General features: G+C 52.3%; 2 protein-coding genes across 2 annotated transcripts; one reads left to right on the top strand and one right to left on the bottom strand.

Annotated features, from left to right (window-relative positions):
- Positions 1 to 330: 330 nt before the first annotated feature.
- ADPRM (ADP-ribose/CDP-alcohol diphosphatase, manganese dependent) lies at positions 331 to 2,766 on the bottom strand. The gene is made up of 3 exons (XM_064395425.1): positions 2,214 to 2,766; positions 1,409 to 1,525; positions 331 to 978 (listed from the first exon to the last, which is right to left on the bottom strand). Exons 1-3 carry the CDS (start codon positions 2,764 to 2,766, stop codon positions 692 to 694), a joined length of 957 nt encoding a protein of 318 aa, XP_064251495.1. The 3' UTR covers positions 331 to 691.
- A 45-nt stretch (positions 2,767 to 2,811) lies between these two features.
- On the top strand, positions 2,812 to 6,962 carry LOC135284105 (protein SCO1 homolog, mitochondrial). Its single transcript, XM_064395426.1, has 6 exons — positions 2,812 to 2,991; positions 3,073 to 3,163; positions 4,034 to 4,231; positions 4,438 to 4,530; positions 4,644 to 4,759; positions 5,982 to 6,962. Exons 1-6 carry the CDS (start codon positions 2,812 to 2,814, stop codon positions 6,108 to 6,110), a joined length of 807 nt encoding a protein of 268 aa, XP_064251496.1. The 3' UTR covers positions 6,111 to 6,962.
- The last annotated feature ends 5,353 nt before the right edge of the window (positions 6,963 to 12,315 follow it).

Genomic DNA, 12,315 nt, shown 5'->3' with positions numbered 1-12,315 from the left:
ACACTGGCCTCAGGAGCTGGCTGGGACAGAGCCAGGACAGCTCCAGGTGTAACACACACCACCTTTGTTTACATGGGTGTCAGAGCTCACTCTCAGCCCTGCTGCAGGTGATCCCAGCTGTGCACACACAGCACAGCCTGAGCACCTGCAGCATTCTGTCATGCAGCACAGATGGTCTCCTTAGGCTCAGCTTTCTCTCAGGATTACTTTAGTTTTTTAAAGCAAAGTTGGAAGACTGATTTAGGCTACAGGCTGGATATATTCTGCCAAACATGAGACCTTACTGTAATGTTCACAAAAAATAAATAAATAGAGATATGGCTGGGCAGGTACAACTCTGCATGCTTTAATACTCACTGAGAGAACAGCATTAGGGCTTTTTTTGAGCAATATTCGTTATATGGTTTGCATCTTTTCACAGTAGAAATCCAGTCTGGATTGGGTGTTTGAAATGAACATTCTGCATTCCAGTATATTTATTTCAATTACTGACCTTCTCTATTCTCCAAAAAGAAGTCAGGTGCTCTCTTACAGAAACACAATTTCTAAAATTCTGTATCCAAGAGAAAAACTCCTGAGCTAAAGCAATAAGGATCAGCCAAGCACAGCTTTCTAAAAGCAAACAGCTGAATCTCCTACATTTTTATCCGAGTTCTTCCTGAAGAAGAACAATCTCTATTTGCCCGGTATTTCAGAACGGCATAACCCTGTCAGGAATTCTGCCCCTTCCCTTCAGCACCATTTTATCTTCGTAGACATGAACAGTTCCGAAAGCGTTGCTGTCGGGGGGCGTCTCGATGAGCCCCTCCAGGGTGAGGTGGTGAACTCCGTGGCAGTCCAGGCAGTAGGCGCCGTCGTGCAGGTGCCCAGCGAGGACACAGACCACACACCTGTGTGCGTGAATCACCGACAGGGCCGCCTCGTAATTCCAGGCCAGGCAAACCCCGTTGGAAGCACAGGGATGGATGGGCACGTGAGCTGCAGTCCGGAGGGAAGGAAGTAAAGAGAGTTAAACTGTAATGAAGCTCCTCATTGCTGGGAGCTTTCAGCAATTCTGTACTCATCCCACTGAGTACAGAAAGCTCACGCCCAGAGTGAGGTGTGGCTGCTTCTGCTCTTTCACAGGTTCCATCTGTACCTCACCAGACCAACTGCATGTTTTCTGCAGCTAACATGCATAGGTTACTTTTTTTTTCCTAGTATTTCCATGGGAGTTGTGCTGGTTTTGCATTAATTGGTATTTGGTGAGGGGGGAAGAAGCCACCCACAGAAATGAGTGAGAGGAGCTGCTGAGAGCTTCCTCTGTACACTCCCATCAAACACGGGAGTTGGAACTATATTAGCTTTAAGCACCCTTCCAACACAAACCACTCTGATTGCCTATTTATCCCCCTCCATATCTACCTACCCATAACTATAACTTTTTCTTGGTTTTCATCAGAGAACTTGAGGACTTCATCAAACCAGTCCAGCTGGGCTTGGCTAAATCCTCCATTAAATGCTACAAAATGAGGTTCTTTGAGCCCTGCAACAAAAAAGAAGGTTAGGCACAAATGCATACACGTCCCATGGCTCCTCTGTTTGCTGTAAATAAATCTGCTGATGGTTGGTTTACTCTCAGAACCTTTGGGGTACAGAAAGCTCACCCCCAGAGTGCGGAGTGGTTGCTGTTCTGCAACCAGAACCAGTTCTTTTAGAGGTTCCATCTGTACCTCACCAGACCAACTACATGTCTTCTGCAGCTAACATACATGGGCTAGCTAATTTTTTTTCCCCTCGTATTTCCATGGGAGTTGTGCTGGTTTTGCATTAATTGATAATTGGCGAGGAGGGAAGAAGCCACCCATAGAAATGAGTTTTTTGAGAGGAGCTGCTGAGAGCTTCCTTTTTTTTTTTTTTTGCATTTCTTGCAGCAGAACTCCGGCCCCCTTGCACAAAGAAGATTATTTGTTAGTGTTTTGGGGAGTTTTGCTCACACCACCCAAACAGGGCTGGGTTTCCCCGCGGCATGGGGCAGGGCGGGCAGGACCCGGTGCTCTGGAGCAGCTCTGCGGGGCACACAGCAGGGCACCGCAGCAGCACCAGGCATACGGGGGAGCATCTGACAGCAGGGAGCGGGCAGCAACGCTTAAGCCCCTGCATGCCGCTGTCAGCACCGCCAGCTCCGGACAGCGAACCTTCGGCCGGCCGCGCCCCTGCCAAGCCGGCGGTACCTTCGGGGCTGTTGAGATCCTCGTTGTGGTTCTTCTCCCGCAGCACCCGCAGGGCCTCCTGGTAGCGGCGGCTGCCGGGCTCCGCGCCCAGCGTGCTGATGTCGTAGCTGTCGAGCACGACCAGGCGCAGCCGCGGCGCCGGGCTGCAGTGGTACGCGTGGCACTCGCTGTCCGCCGGCCCGTCCGAGCCCCCCGCGGGCCGGCTGTACAGCCCGCTGCGCGCCAGCCGCGCCCGGCTGAAGTTGTAGAGCTCGTGGTTGCCCCACGCGTGGTGCACGGGCACCGAGAGCTGCGCCAGCACCTCCAGCACCTGCTGCAGGGCGCTCTCGGACTCGCCGCGCCGCGCGTTCTGCCCGTCGATGCTATCGCCCAGCTGCAGCACCAAGTCTATGGGCGGGCTCTCGCCGCCCCACTCCCGCACCGCCTCCCGCAGCAAGCGCAGGCTGTGCCGGTAGTAGCGCCGCCGGCAGCCGGCGAAGTCGTGCCCGTCCTCCGCGTCCGCGAACTGGATGTCGGCGATGACCCCGAAGGCGAGGCGCGGCGCAGCCTGCATGGCGGCCTCGGCAGGGCCGGAAGGGGCGGCGCGGCCGGCGGGAACATGGCGGGGGCGGCGGCGCTGTGGCGGCTGCGGGCGGGCGCGGGGCTGCGGCCGCTGCCGGGCCCGGGGCTGTGGCCGCTGTGGCCCGTGAGGGGCTCGGGGTTGCTGCCCGCACCCCGCAGCCGCCCGCTGTCGCAGCTGCCGCCGGGCCGCGGGCCGCGGGCGGGCGCGCAGAGGCGGGTGAGTGAGGGAAGGGAGGGAGGGAGCGCGGGCCGGGCCGCTCCGTGCCCCGGGCAGTCACCAGACCCTTGTTCCCCGCAGCTCGTGTCGTGGCGGTCGCTGGCGGCCACCGTGGTGCTGGGCGGGGGGCTGCTGGCCGGCATGAAGCTGATGAAGCGGCACAAGGAGGAGAGTGAGTGCGGGGAGCGGGAGCAGCGCCGGGGGTGTTGTATTGCGCTGTCTGCCTTTTGTCCGTGTGGGATCGTGTGGGCTGGGGGCCATAGCTAGGATTGGACCCCAACAGCCCGTCCAGGCGCGGCTTCTTAGACCGGGGGTGTCGCGTTTCGTGTTCAGATGAAGCGTTTGTCGTGTTTAGGTGATGTGGGTTTTATATTCAGATGTATTTTACCTGCCTGGGCATCGTCACTGTACCGCTTTCCACACGGCCGCTTCGTGCCTGTGTTTACGGAAGTGCCGCAGAAAATTTTCAGAAATTTAAAGCAATTCAAGGTTCGTTTTAAAGCAATTCAAGGTTCGTTTTAAAGCAATTCGAGCGTTTTAAAGTTCTTAGGATGGAATAGTTGTGTTTGGCCGTGCCAGCCTGTGCAGCACGCACGGAGCTGGGTGTTGTGGGTTCCTTGGGTTCCTGCTGTGCAGCCCCTGAGCTTTGCCCTCTCCTGCAGCAGCTGCCCACACATTTCCTTTTAATGCATTTACGGCTGAAAACAGACCTATTGCAGCTTTTAGGGTGTGTTTGGTTTTCAACAGATGCTGGTTTCGCTGTTTCGCAGCAGGCCAGGTATCTTGTCTTTATTTTTTCCCTTTTTAAACAAAAATACAATCGGGTAACAGTGAAAGATAATACCATGTTCCAAAGGAATTTAGTGATAGATTTGGTTTTGTCCAAAAGGAAAGCTTTCTGGAAGGCACGTGCATGTTGGGTGTCTGCATGACAGGCGCTGGCGGATCTTGCCACGACCCTGAGCAGTGTCTGACTCGGCTTGCCTGGGAAGCATTGTGCCTTGTGGCATGGGTGTGTTTGATTCCCACTTGTGTTTTGTAGAACTGGAGAAGGAACGAAACCGAGGCATTGGGAAGCCGCTGCTGGGAGGGCCCTTCTCCCTCGTCAGCCACGAGGGACAGCCCAGGAGCAGCAAGGACTACATTGGCCAGTGGGTGCTGATCTACTTTGGCTTCACTCACTGCCCTGACATCTGTCCTGATGAGCTGGAGAAAATGATTGCGGTGGTAGATGAAATTGGTATGGCAATTCAGGGTCTGGGAGCGCAGAGCGTTGCATCTCACGGCACTTGCTTCCTTCAGAAATTGCATAAATAAAACTGCACAACGTGGTCTGGTCACTTGGGGTGGGCTTGGATTGATGTTACGTGGCTATGAGTTTCTTTGAAGGAAGATGAGAGATGATGCCTTGTTTTCTAAAATAAATATTAACCATTCATATCACAGATCGAATTCCATCTTTGCCTAATCTGACCCCACTCTTCATCACCATCGATCCTGAGAGGGACAACCCAGAAGCCATTGCCAGATATGTTAAAGGTATTCCTGCTTTCTTCCTCCCTGTCTCATAGCATGTAGTACAGAGCACTAAAAAGGAGCCTCTTGAAGGGATTCTTTTCACCAAAATGTGTAAATGTCTTCTTTCTGTCTAGAATTTTCTCCGAAGCTGGTGGGATTGACTGGTAGCAAGGCACAGATTGACCAAGTGGCTAAAGCATACCGTGTGTACTACAGTGAAGGGCCCAAGGATGAGGACAACGATTACATAGTGAGTAAAAGCATCCTTTGCCTACTAAAGACTGGATAAGAGCAGAATGAACATTTTAAAACCGGCTATTGGATCTTTACTGAAGTCCCATGTGCAGTGGTATGTTCACCTGTCAGAACCACAATGCCCTACTACAAGCTCAGCATCTTACCAAAATGTGTTCTAAACAAGCCCAGAAATGCTGACAGTAGCACAGGAGCTAGCAAGCCTGGCAATAGTTGAATTTCTTTCAGAACTGTATCATATTTGACTGGCTGTTTTCCTGTGTGCTCCAAAGCTGCTGTGATTTCTAATTTCTAATGCAGCTGAACTCGGACCACGGCTGTATTTCAGTCCTGAGCAATCATGGCCTCCAGAGCCAGAGCTCTGTGTCTTTGCTGAGAAAGATCTGGCCACGGTTAGGTGCAGACAGCACTTGCAGTGTCATTTAAATAAATTTGCAGTGTTTTTGTTAATTTTGGTACAAATCCACTTGGAATATCCGGGATGTGCACGGGTGAGGCGGCTGCAGTGCGCCGGCAGGGGGCGGCCCTGTCCCGCATGTCCCTGTATCCCACTGCTGATCCCAATCCCAGTCCCGCATGTCCGTGTATCCCACTGCTGATCCCAATCCCGCATGTCCCTGTATCCCACTGCTGATCCCAATCCCGCATGTCCCTGTATCCCACTGCTGATCCCAATCCCAGTCCCGCATGTCCCTGTATCCCACTGCTGATCCCAATCCCGCATGTCCCTGTATCCCACTGCTGATCCCAATCCCGCATGTCCCTGTATCCCACTGCTGATCCCAATCCCAGTCCCGCATGTCCCTGTATCCCACTGCTGATCCCAATCCCGCATGTCCCTGTATCCCACTGCTGATCCCAATCCCGCATGTCCCTGTATCCCACTGCTGATCCCAATCCCAGTCCCGCATGTCCCTGTATCCCACTGCCGATCCCAATCGCGCATGTCCCTGTATCCCACTGCTGATCCCAATCCCGCATGTCCCTGTATCCCACTGCTGATCCCAATCCCAGTCCTGCATTCCCCTGTATCCCACTGCTGATCCCAATCCCAAATCCCAATCCCACATTTCCCTGTATCTCACTGCCAGTCCCAATCCAATCCCACATTTCCCTGTATCCCACAGCCAGTCCCGATCCCGATCCCGCATTTCCCGTCTGAGCTGGGCTCTGTGATGTTGTGGCCCCTGCCCAAGCCACGCTGTGCTCTCTTGCAGGTGGATCACACAATAATTATGTACCTCCTCGGCCCCGACGGTGACTTTGTGGACTACTATGGCCAGAACAAGAAGAGTGCTGAGATCTCGTCTTCTATTGCCGCACACATGAGAAAATACAGATCCTAAAACAGAAGGTCCTCAAAGGTTGCTGTGAATGTCACCTGTGGGTTTGGCTGTGATTGGACACTGGAGTTAAAGCAGAAGCACACAAGTGTAACATCCTGTCAAGCAGGTCTCCTTTCTTCCAAATAAGAGAGGCATCCATGTTTCTGCAAATTCCCATTACCAAAAATCTCTACAGAGCCTTTCCCATGGATATCATTTCCAACAAGATCTTGTGTACAGAATAAAATTTGGGACTTCTCTGAAACATTTCTGGGAGCAAAGGATGGAAAGCACTTTTCACTTGGGAAGAACGTGTGTGTTGCTGGAAAAATATTGCTGTTAAAGAAAAAAAAATTGCTGGTCTGGCAAGACATCAGCAAGGACAACAGTCGCTGCAGGAAGATTACTTGATGCAAAGCCATTACTGGATGGGGCCATGGCGTTCTCAGAGGAGCTCTGCCCTCTGGTTTCTCTGCACTCTTTTGCCTTCTAGGAGAGGCAGCTGCACTATTAGAAGCAGGGGAGCCTTAAGAGTGCTTCTTCATCCAGGTTGAGAAGGTGAAGAGCACTGACAGCACAACTGCTTCCACGCATGGGACCAGCCCTGTAGCAAGCCTGATCATTTCATCTGAATGCCAAAATGAGATGTAATTTTCTGGTGGTTTTTCCAGGTGAACACTGGTCACTTATAAGGAAAAGAGAATTGGGTTGCAAATAGGTTTTTCTTCTGGTGCAAATTATGGTGTGTAATTGCTCTGCTTGTGCTGGGGGAAGTGGGGAGGGTGGAGGGAGGCTGTGAGCGTGCACAGGGCTGGCAATCAGATACATTTTAAGCAGTGCAGCATTTGAAAATAAAGATTGATTTGTAAAGGCGATGCGTATTTTTATTTCCTTAGGTTTGACTAGAATGTCATCAAAACTTTGTATACCGATCAAATTTCATATTCTTGCTCTGCTTTCCTTCTTTTTAGCAAGCAGTATTTATTTCTAGTCATGCACATCAGGAGCTGAATGTGCTTTTTTGAGCTGAACCTCAGAGAAGGGCCCACAGGAGACAAACCAGAACAGTTCTTGGTGTCAGTTCCAGAGGTGTTAGACTGAGCACAGGTGTTCCTGCACGTAGCACTGGTGTTCTCCTGAGCGTGGGGGTTGGAAGAGAAGGTTCCCATCTGAGGGAAGGTGCAAAGCCTGTGGAGAATTTCTGTCTTTCCAAAATGGTGAACACAAGTAAACTTCACCTGTTTCAGAGCAGTGATAGCTCATGAATTTTTACGTATATTGGATACTTGCTCTCTTCCACGGGTTTCACCTTCACGTCTGTGTCACATCAGGCCTGTATTTTAAATATTGCAGCAGTGTGTTAGGGCCAAATACCTTTTCTGCACAGAGAACAGTCTGGAACATCATGATTGTATGAAGCAATGGTAAGTAAAAATAAAACAAATTAGTTAGAGGCACCTGCTCAGAAGAAAGAATTGGTGTTACAGCTAAGCCAAGTTAAAGCAGAATTTGGACAAGGCAAACCTCTCTCCTGAGGCTTTGCAAAATCAGCACATGACCTGCAGCCTGGGAAGTGTCACCTGTTCCACTGATTTCTCTAAAGCTCATTTGCAGCTGACTCGTACCACAGAGACAAATACAGGATTCCAGTCTTCTCCCAGAAGTTTTGGCAGCAGTGTCGTGTCCTTTACCTTGTTTTTCTGTGCCCTGGAAGGCAGAGCCAGCTGACCCAGGAAGCTTATGGCAGGCTGGGGGGAGTGTGGCAAAGGCCCAGAAAGGTTTCAGATGGAGTGACAAGTCCCTTGCCTCATGGCAGTGGGACCCACTGATGTCCTGCTTTTTTCAGCCTCCCAGTTTGGCCATGCCCATCACTTTCCCCTTGGTTTTTCCAGGAGGAAGACTTTCTTTGGAAGTGAGGAGTTTTAGTTTTGTCGTGGTTGGTTGTGGGGTTTTCTTGTTCTTTGGCATTTGCTTTTTTCTTTATTAAAAACTAAAAAATGTTGTTTGGGCAACTATTAGGATTTCCCTGCCCCATTCAGTGACAGCAGGGAGCACAGATGTGCTCCCTGAGTGTTTAGGAGGCCCAAGGGTTGTGCTAAGTGCTCACTGGGATGAGGCAGAGCTGGTCCAGGAGGGGAAGGGAATGTGCTGGGGGTGCTTGGAGATGCTTAGTCAGCTGATATTCAGTATTTTTCCTGTCCAGTATTAAAAATGATGCAAACTGCCTCTGTACCCAAATTCCCTGTGTCCCCAAGTGCAGGGGAGGGAGCTCAGCTGTGGCAGGGAAGGTCTGTGACAGGGCTCCTCTCTTGGGGCTGTGCTGGGTGCTGGTTGGGGCTGAGCAGGGCCAGGTGGGTCTCTGGAAACTCTACCAGTGACAGGTTTCATTTGGGAACCAGATTTGTCAGAGCCTGGTGCTGTGCATGGTGAACCTGTGTTCCCCAAAGCCAGCAGGGACCCCTGGGTACCCCAAGGACAGGGGAGGGCAGAGCACAGTCCTGGCAGGGCCCAACCCACAGAGCTGTGCTGTGTGTGCCCACAGCCCTGGCCTGGCAATACCAGTGGAAAACAGCATCTCCTCTGAGGGGCTGGCATCCATAACCCCAGCTGAGGAGCTGCTGCCATCCCAGGCTGGGGACCAGTGACACGATGTCTGAGGAATGAGGATCAGCTCCGTTTGTCCACCCAAGGAAGGCAGCGCATTCCTCATGTGCTGTCTGCATAGCCCGTGGAGGAGCTCAGCTGATGAGTGACACTTAAGCCACACGGGTGAAGCTTGGCTGCTTTAGGAGTGTTCTCAGCACCAGCACAGGCAGAATCAGGGCCTGAAGAGGTGCAGAGACTGTGACCTTAAACAACTGCAAAAGCCCTGTGTTGCATTTTCAGTCCAGATGATGGAAAGACAGATAGGAAGGACTCTCAGGAGGTCTGTAGTCAAATCTCCTGCAGTCACACGATCCTTGTTCACAGCCCGAGGAAGAAAGCAAGTCTTCCTCATCTCCAGCTTGGGTCAAGGTCATGTGTGGATGGAAACGCTGTTGCTCTTTCTCCCCTTCTGCAGTGCCTTTGAAGATACCTACATTTTTTGAGCCCTTTCTCACTTGGTCAGACTTGCCCGGTCCCAGCACCGACCTGGCATTCCTAAGATGTGCTTCCATCAGCCCACAGCCAGGATCTGGGACAAATGAAGGCTCTCACATGGTCTCAGTGAACTGCAGGATGGAGCTGGAGGCTGAGGATTGAGCTGGGCTCTTCACCACCTCTCTGCAAATCAGAATGTGTTTTCAGCCAGGTGGAACAAGCACGGAGTGCTAAGTCAGAGCTGGGAACAGTCTGTCCCAATGCACTGAGGCTGCAACCAAGGCTTTCCAGGCCCTGCTGCTGAAGCAGTGTACTCACCTGCAGCTCCCAGGAGCTGTGGTTCCAGCAGTGTGTGCTGCTCAGGAGCTCCCCAGCCTTGGGCAGTGAGTCTGTGCTCAGTGAAGCAGATGTGCTGGTCTGTGCTGCAGGGGGAATGGCCACAGTCCTTGCTTTAGACATGACTGACAAGTCCCTCAGTTTTACTGGACTGCTCTTAGGTTTGGTTGCCTAAAAGCAAAGGCAAAAACCTGACTATTTGCCTCCTAGAAAAGAATTTCAAAGTTTGGTTTGGTTCAATTAGAAACTGATAATTTTTTGAAGGAAGTTATACTGGTGGTGGAGTGCCTAGCCCCTGACTTCCAGCAGCTCCACATCAGTTGTGCATGTTGCTGTGAAGATCTGTGCTGGGGAGACCTGGGCAGGAACGATTGCACCTGTCTCTGTGCACGAGCCAACTCATTCCATGTTTTAAGCTGTGTATTACTAGTTTAATAAAGCAGGTTCCTTCGGCGTGCCAGGGAACTTACTCAGCTGCAGCTTACAAAACCTTCTTGTTCTCCCGAAGTTCTTTGTGCAAAAATAGATAGACACCAACCAGTAAATCCACCTTTAATTTGCTGGGGTATATTGAGCTATGAGAGTGCCCTTTTCTGAATGAAGGGCAGCAACAAAACCTCCCTGGCAGCACCAGGATGGGATGAGAGAGCCTTGCAAGGCAATGTGGCTCGTGGTGACAGCACCCTCGTGACCTTCACCTCAGGACAGCTCTGTGTCTGCAGTGATGTTGGCAGCACAGAGCAGCAGCTGTACCTGGGGGTCATTGCTCAGTGCCACTTCTTTTCCTGCACTCTGCTCCCACCTGGACACCTGAACCAACAAAACAAAACCAGAAAAGTGGTTCTTGCTGTCTGAGGTTTCTCTTTGTTCTGCTTCCACTGGGTGTGGGGACTTAGCCAGCAGTGAAGACTGATGAGAGCTGGGTCTGTACCAGCCATGGTGTGGCCAGCAGGACCAGGAGAGTGACCACCCCCTGTGCTGGGCACTGCTGAGGCACCTTGAGTGCTCTGTCCAGTTCTGGGCCACTCATGACAACAAAGACATGGAGGGGCTGGAGCAGGTCCAGAGAAGGGGATGGAGCTGGGGAAGAGTCTGGGGCACCAGGAGGGGCTGAGGGAGCTGGGAAAGGGCTCAGCCTGGAGAAAAGGAGGCTCAGGGGGGACCTTGTGGTTCTGCACAGCTCCTGACAGGAGGGGACAGCTGGGGGGTTCGGGCTCTGCTCCCAGGGAACAGGGACAGGAGGAGAGGGAGCAGCCTCAGGTGTGCCACGGCTCAGGGTGGGCACCAGGAGGAAATTCTTCTCTGAAAGGGTGATCAAACACTGAAACAGGCTGCCCGGGGAGGTGGTGGAGTGCCCATCCCTGGAGGTGTCCAAGGAAGGGCTGGATGTGGCACTCAGAGCTCTGGGCTGGTGACAAGGTGGGCATTGATCAGAAGTGGACTTGATCTTGGAGGTCTTTCCAACGCCAATGATTGTGTGGGTGAGGTCCAGTCCTCTTGTCTTGAGCATGCCTGGGAGCTGGAAATGTCCTTTCGGAATTACAGTGGCAATTTGGTGTCAGGACAAAGCCCCAGCTTGCTCTCTGGGCTGGTGTGCCTCAGTTTTTGCTCCCAGCACATCCCCTGGGCTGAGTTCAAAGGGCCGATCACAAGGGGTGTGTGCTAAAATAAGCTTTTCCCTCATCCTCCAGGCTTAGGGGGATTCTAGGAATTCATGGTTCATGAGATGTGTGGCTGTGGTGTCCATTTTTAGTGACCTTAAATGAAATTAAGGGCAACATGAAACATGTTTTTCAAAACTCTAGTGACAGTGACTCTGCTGCAAGCCCACAGGCTCGGCTCTTGTCCGGCCAACACGAACAGGGTCAGCCACTGTCCCAAAGGGGTGACATCCCCTGTGCTGTGGCAGCAGCTGCAGCTGCCCCGGGTGCTCCAGATCAGAGTGGAGCTGTTTGGGGAGGAGGCAGGAGCTGTTTGGGGAGGGTGGAGGGGGATCCTGGCTTCACACAAGGCTTGTTGGCTTCGTTCTGCTGAGGGAAGGCTGGTCCTGCAGCCTTGGCTGAGTGTCCATGCAGTGCAGAGGGCAAACAGGGGTTGCTGGACAGTGACAGATGACCAGAACAGCCAGAATGGTTTGGGATGCAGGAGACCCTTCCTCTCCTGCACCAGGAGCTCATTCTATGTGAAGGCTCCCACTGTTCTGCCAAGTGCTGCCCTGCCAGCCATTGCCTGGCTGCTCTGTACCAACCAAACAGCGTGTTTGGGACTGGGAGACCTCCATCTAAAGCCCACTTTCCCAGTATCCTTCTGTGGGAATTGCAGTCACACATGTCTGAGACCCTCCTTAGCATGGTGTAATGGGGCTTCTGCAGCTCCTCTTGGCACCCAGGGCAGTGAACGTCGTGGGCAGCCAAAGTTGTATTCGAAGCTAAACTTGTGTGGTGTATTCATGATTTGACATTTGTGAACCGTCCATCCCTGGCCAGATTTGGGTGTTGTTCTTTCTGATTAGTCTCTAATTTGCCAGGTTTGTCACATCGTATTTCAGTCATGGCCTCTCATCCTGTCCCTCCTGACCCATGCAGTGGTGTAAGGCACAAGAATTGCCATAACTGATCCTGCATGAATCCTCTTTTTCCTACGCATGGCTTTGCTCTCCACCCCACACAGAGCTGGTTTGGGTTCCTTCACCACTGTGCAGCTCTGCCCAGGCAGTCTGTGAGCAGGAGCAGTGAGGCAGGTCCCTTCTGTGCTGTCATTTGTTTGATGTGCTGGTGAGAGTGAAGTGCTGGCTGTGGTTGTAGCTGGC

This window comes from Passer domesticus, chromosome 20, assembly GCF_036417665.1.
Source record: "Passer domesticus isolate bPasDom1 chromosome 20, bPasDom1.hap1, whole genome shotgun sequence".
Taxonomy (NCBI): Eukaryota; Metazoa; Chordata; class Aves; order Passeriformes; family Passeridae; genus Passer; species Passer domesticus.
The sequence above is the reverse complement of the archived record's forward strand: the minus strand, read 5'-3'. Positions and strand labels throughout refer to the sequence as shown.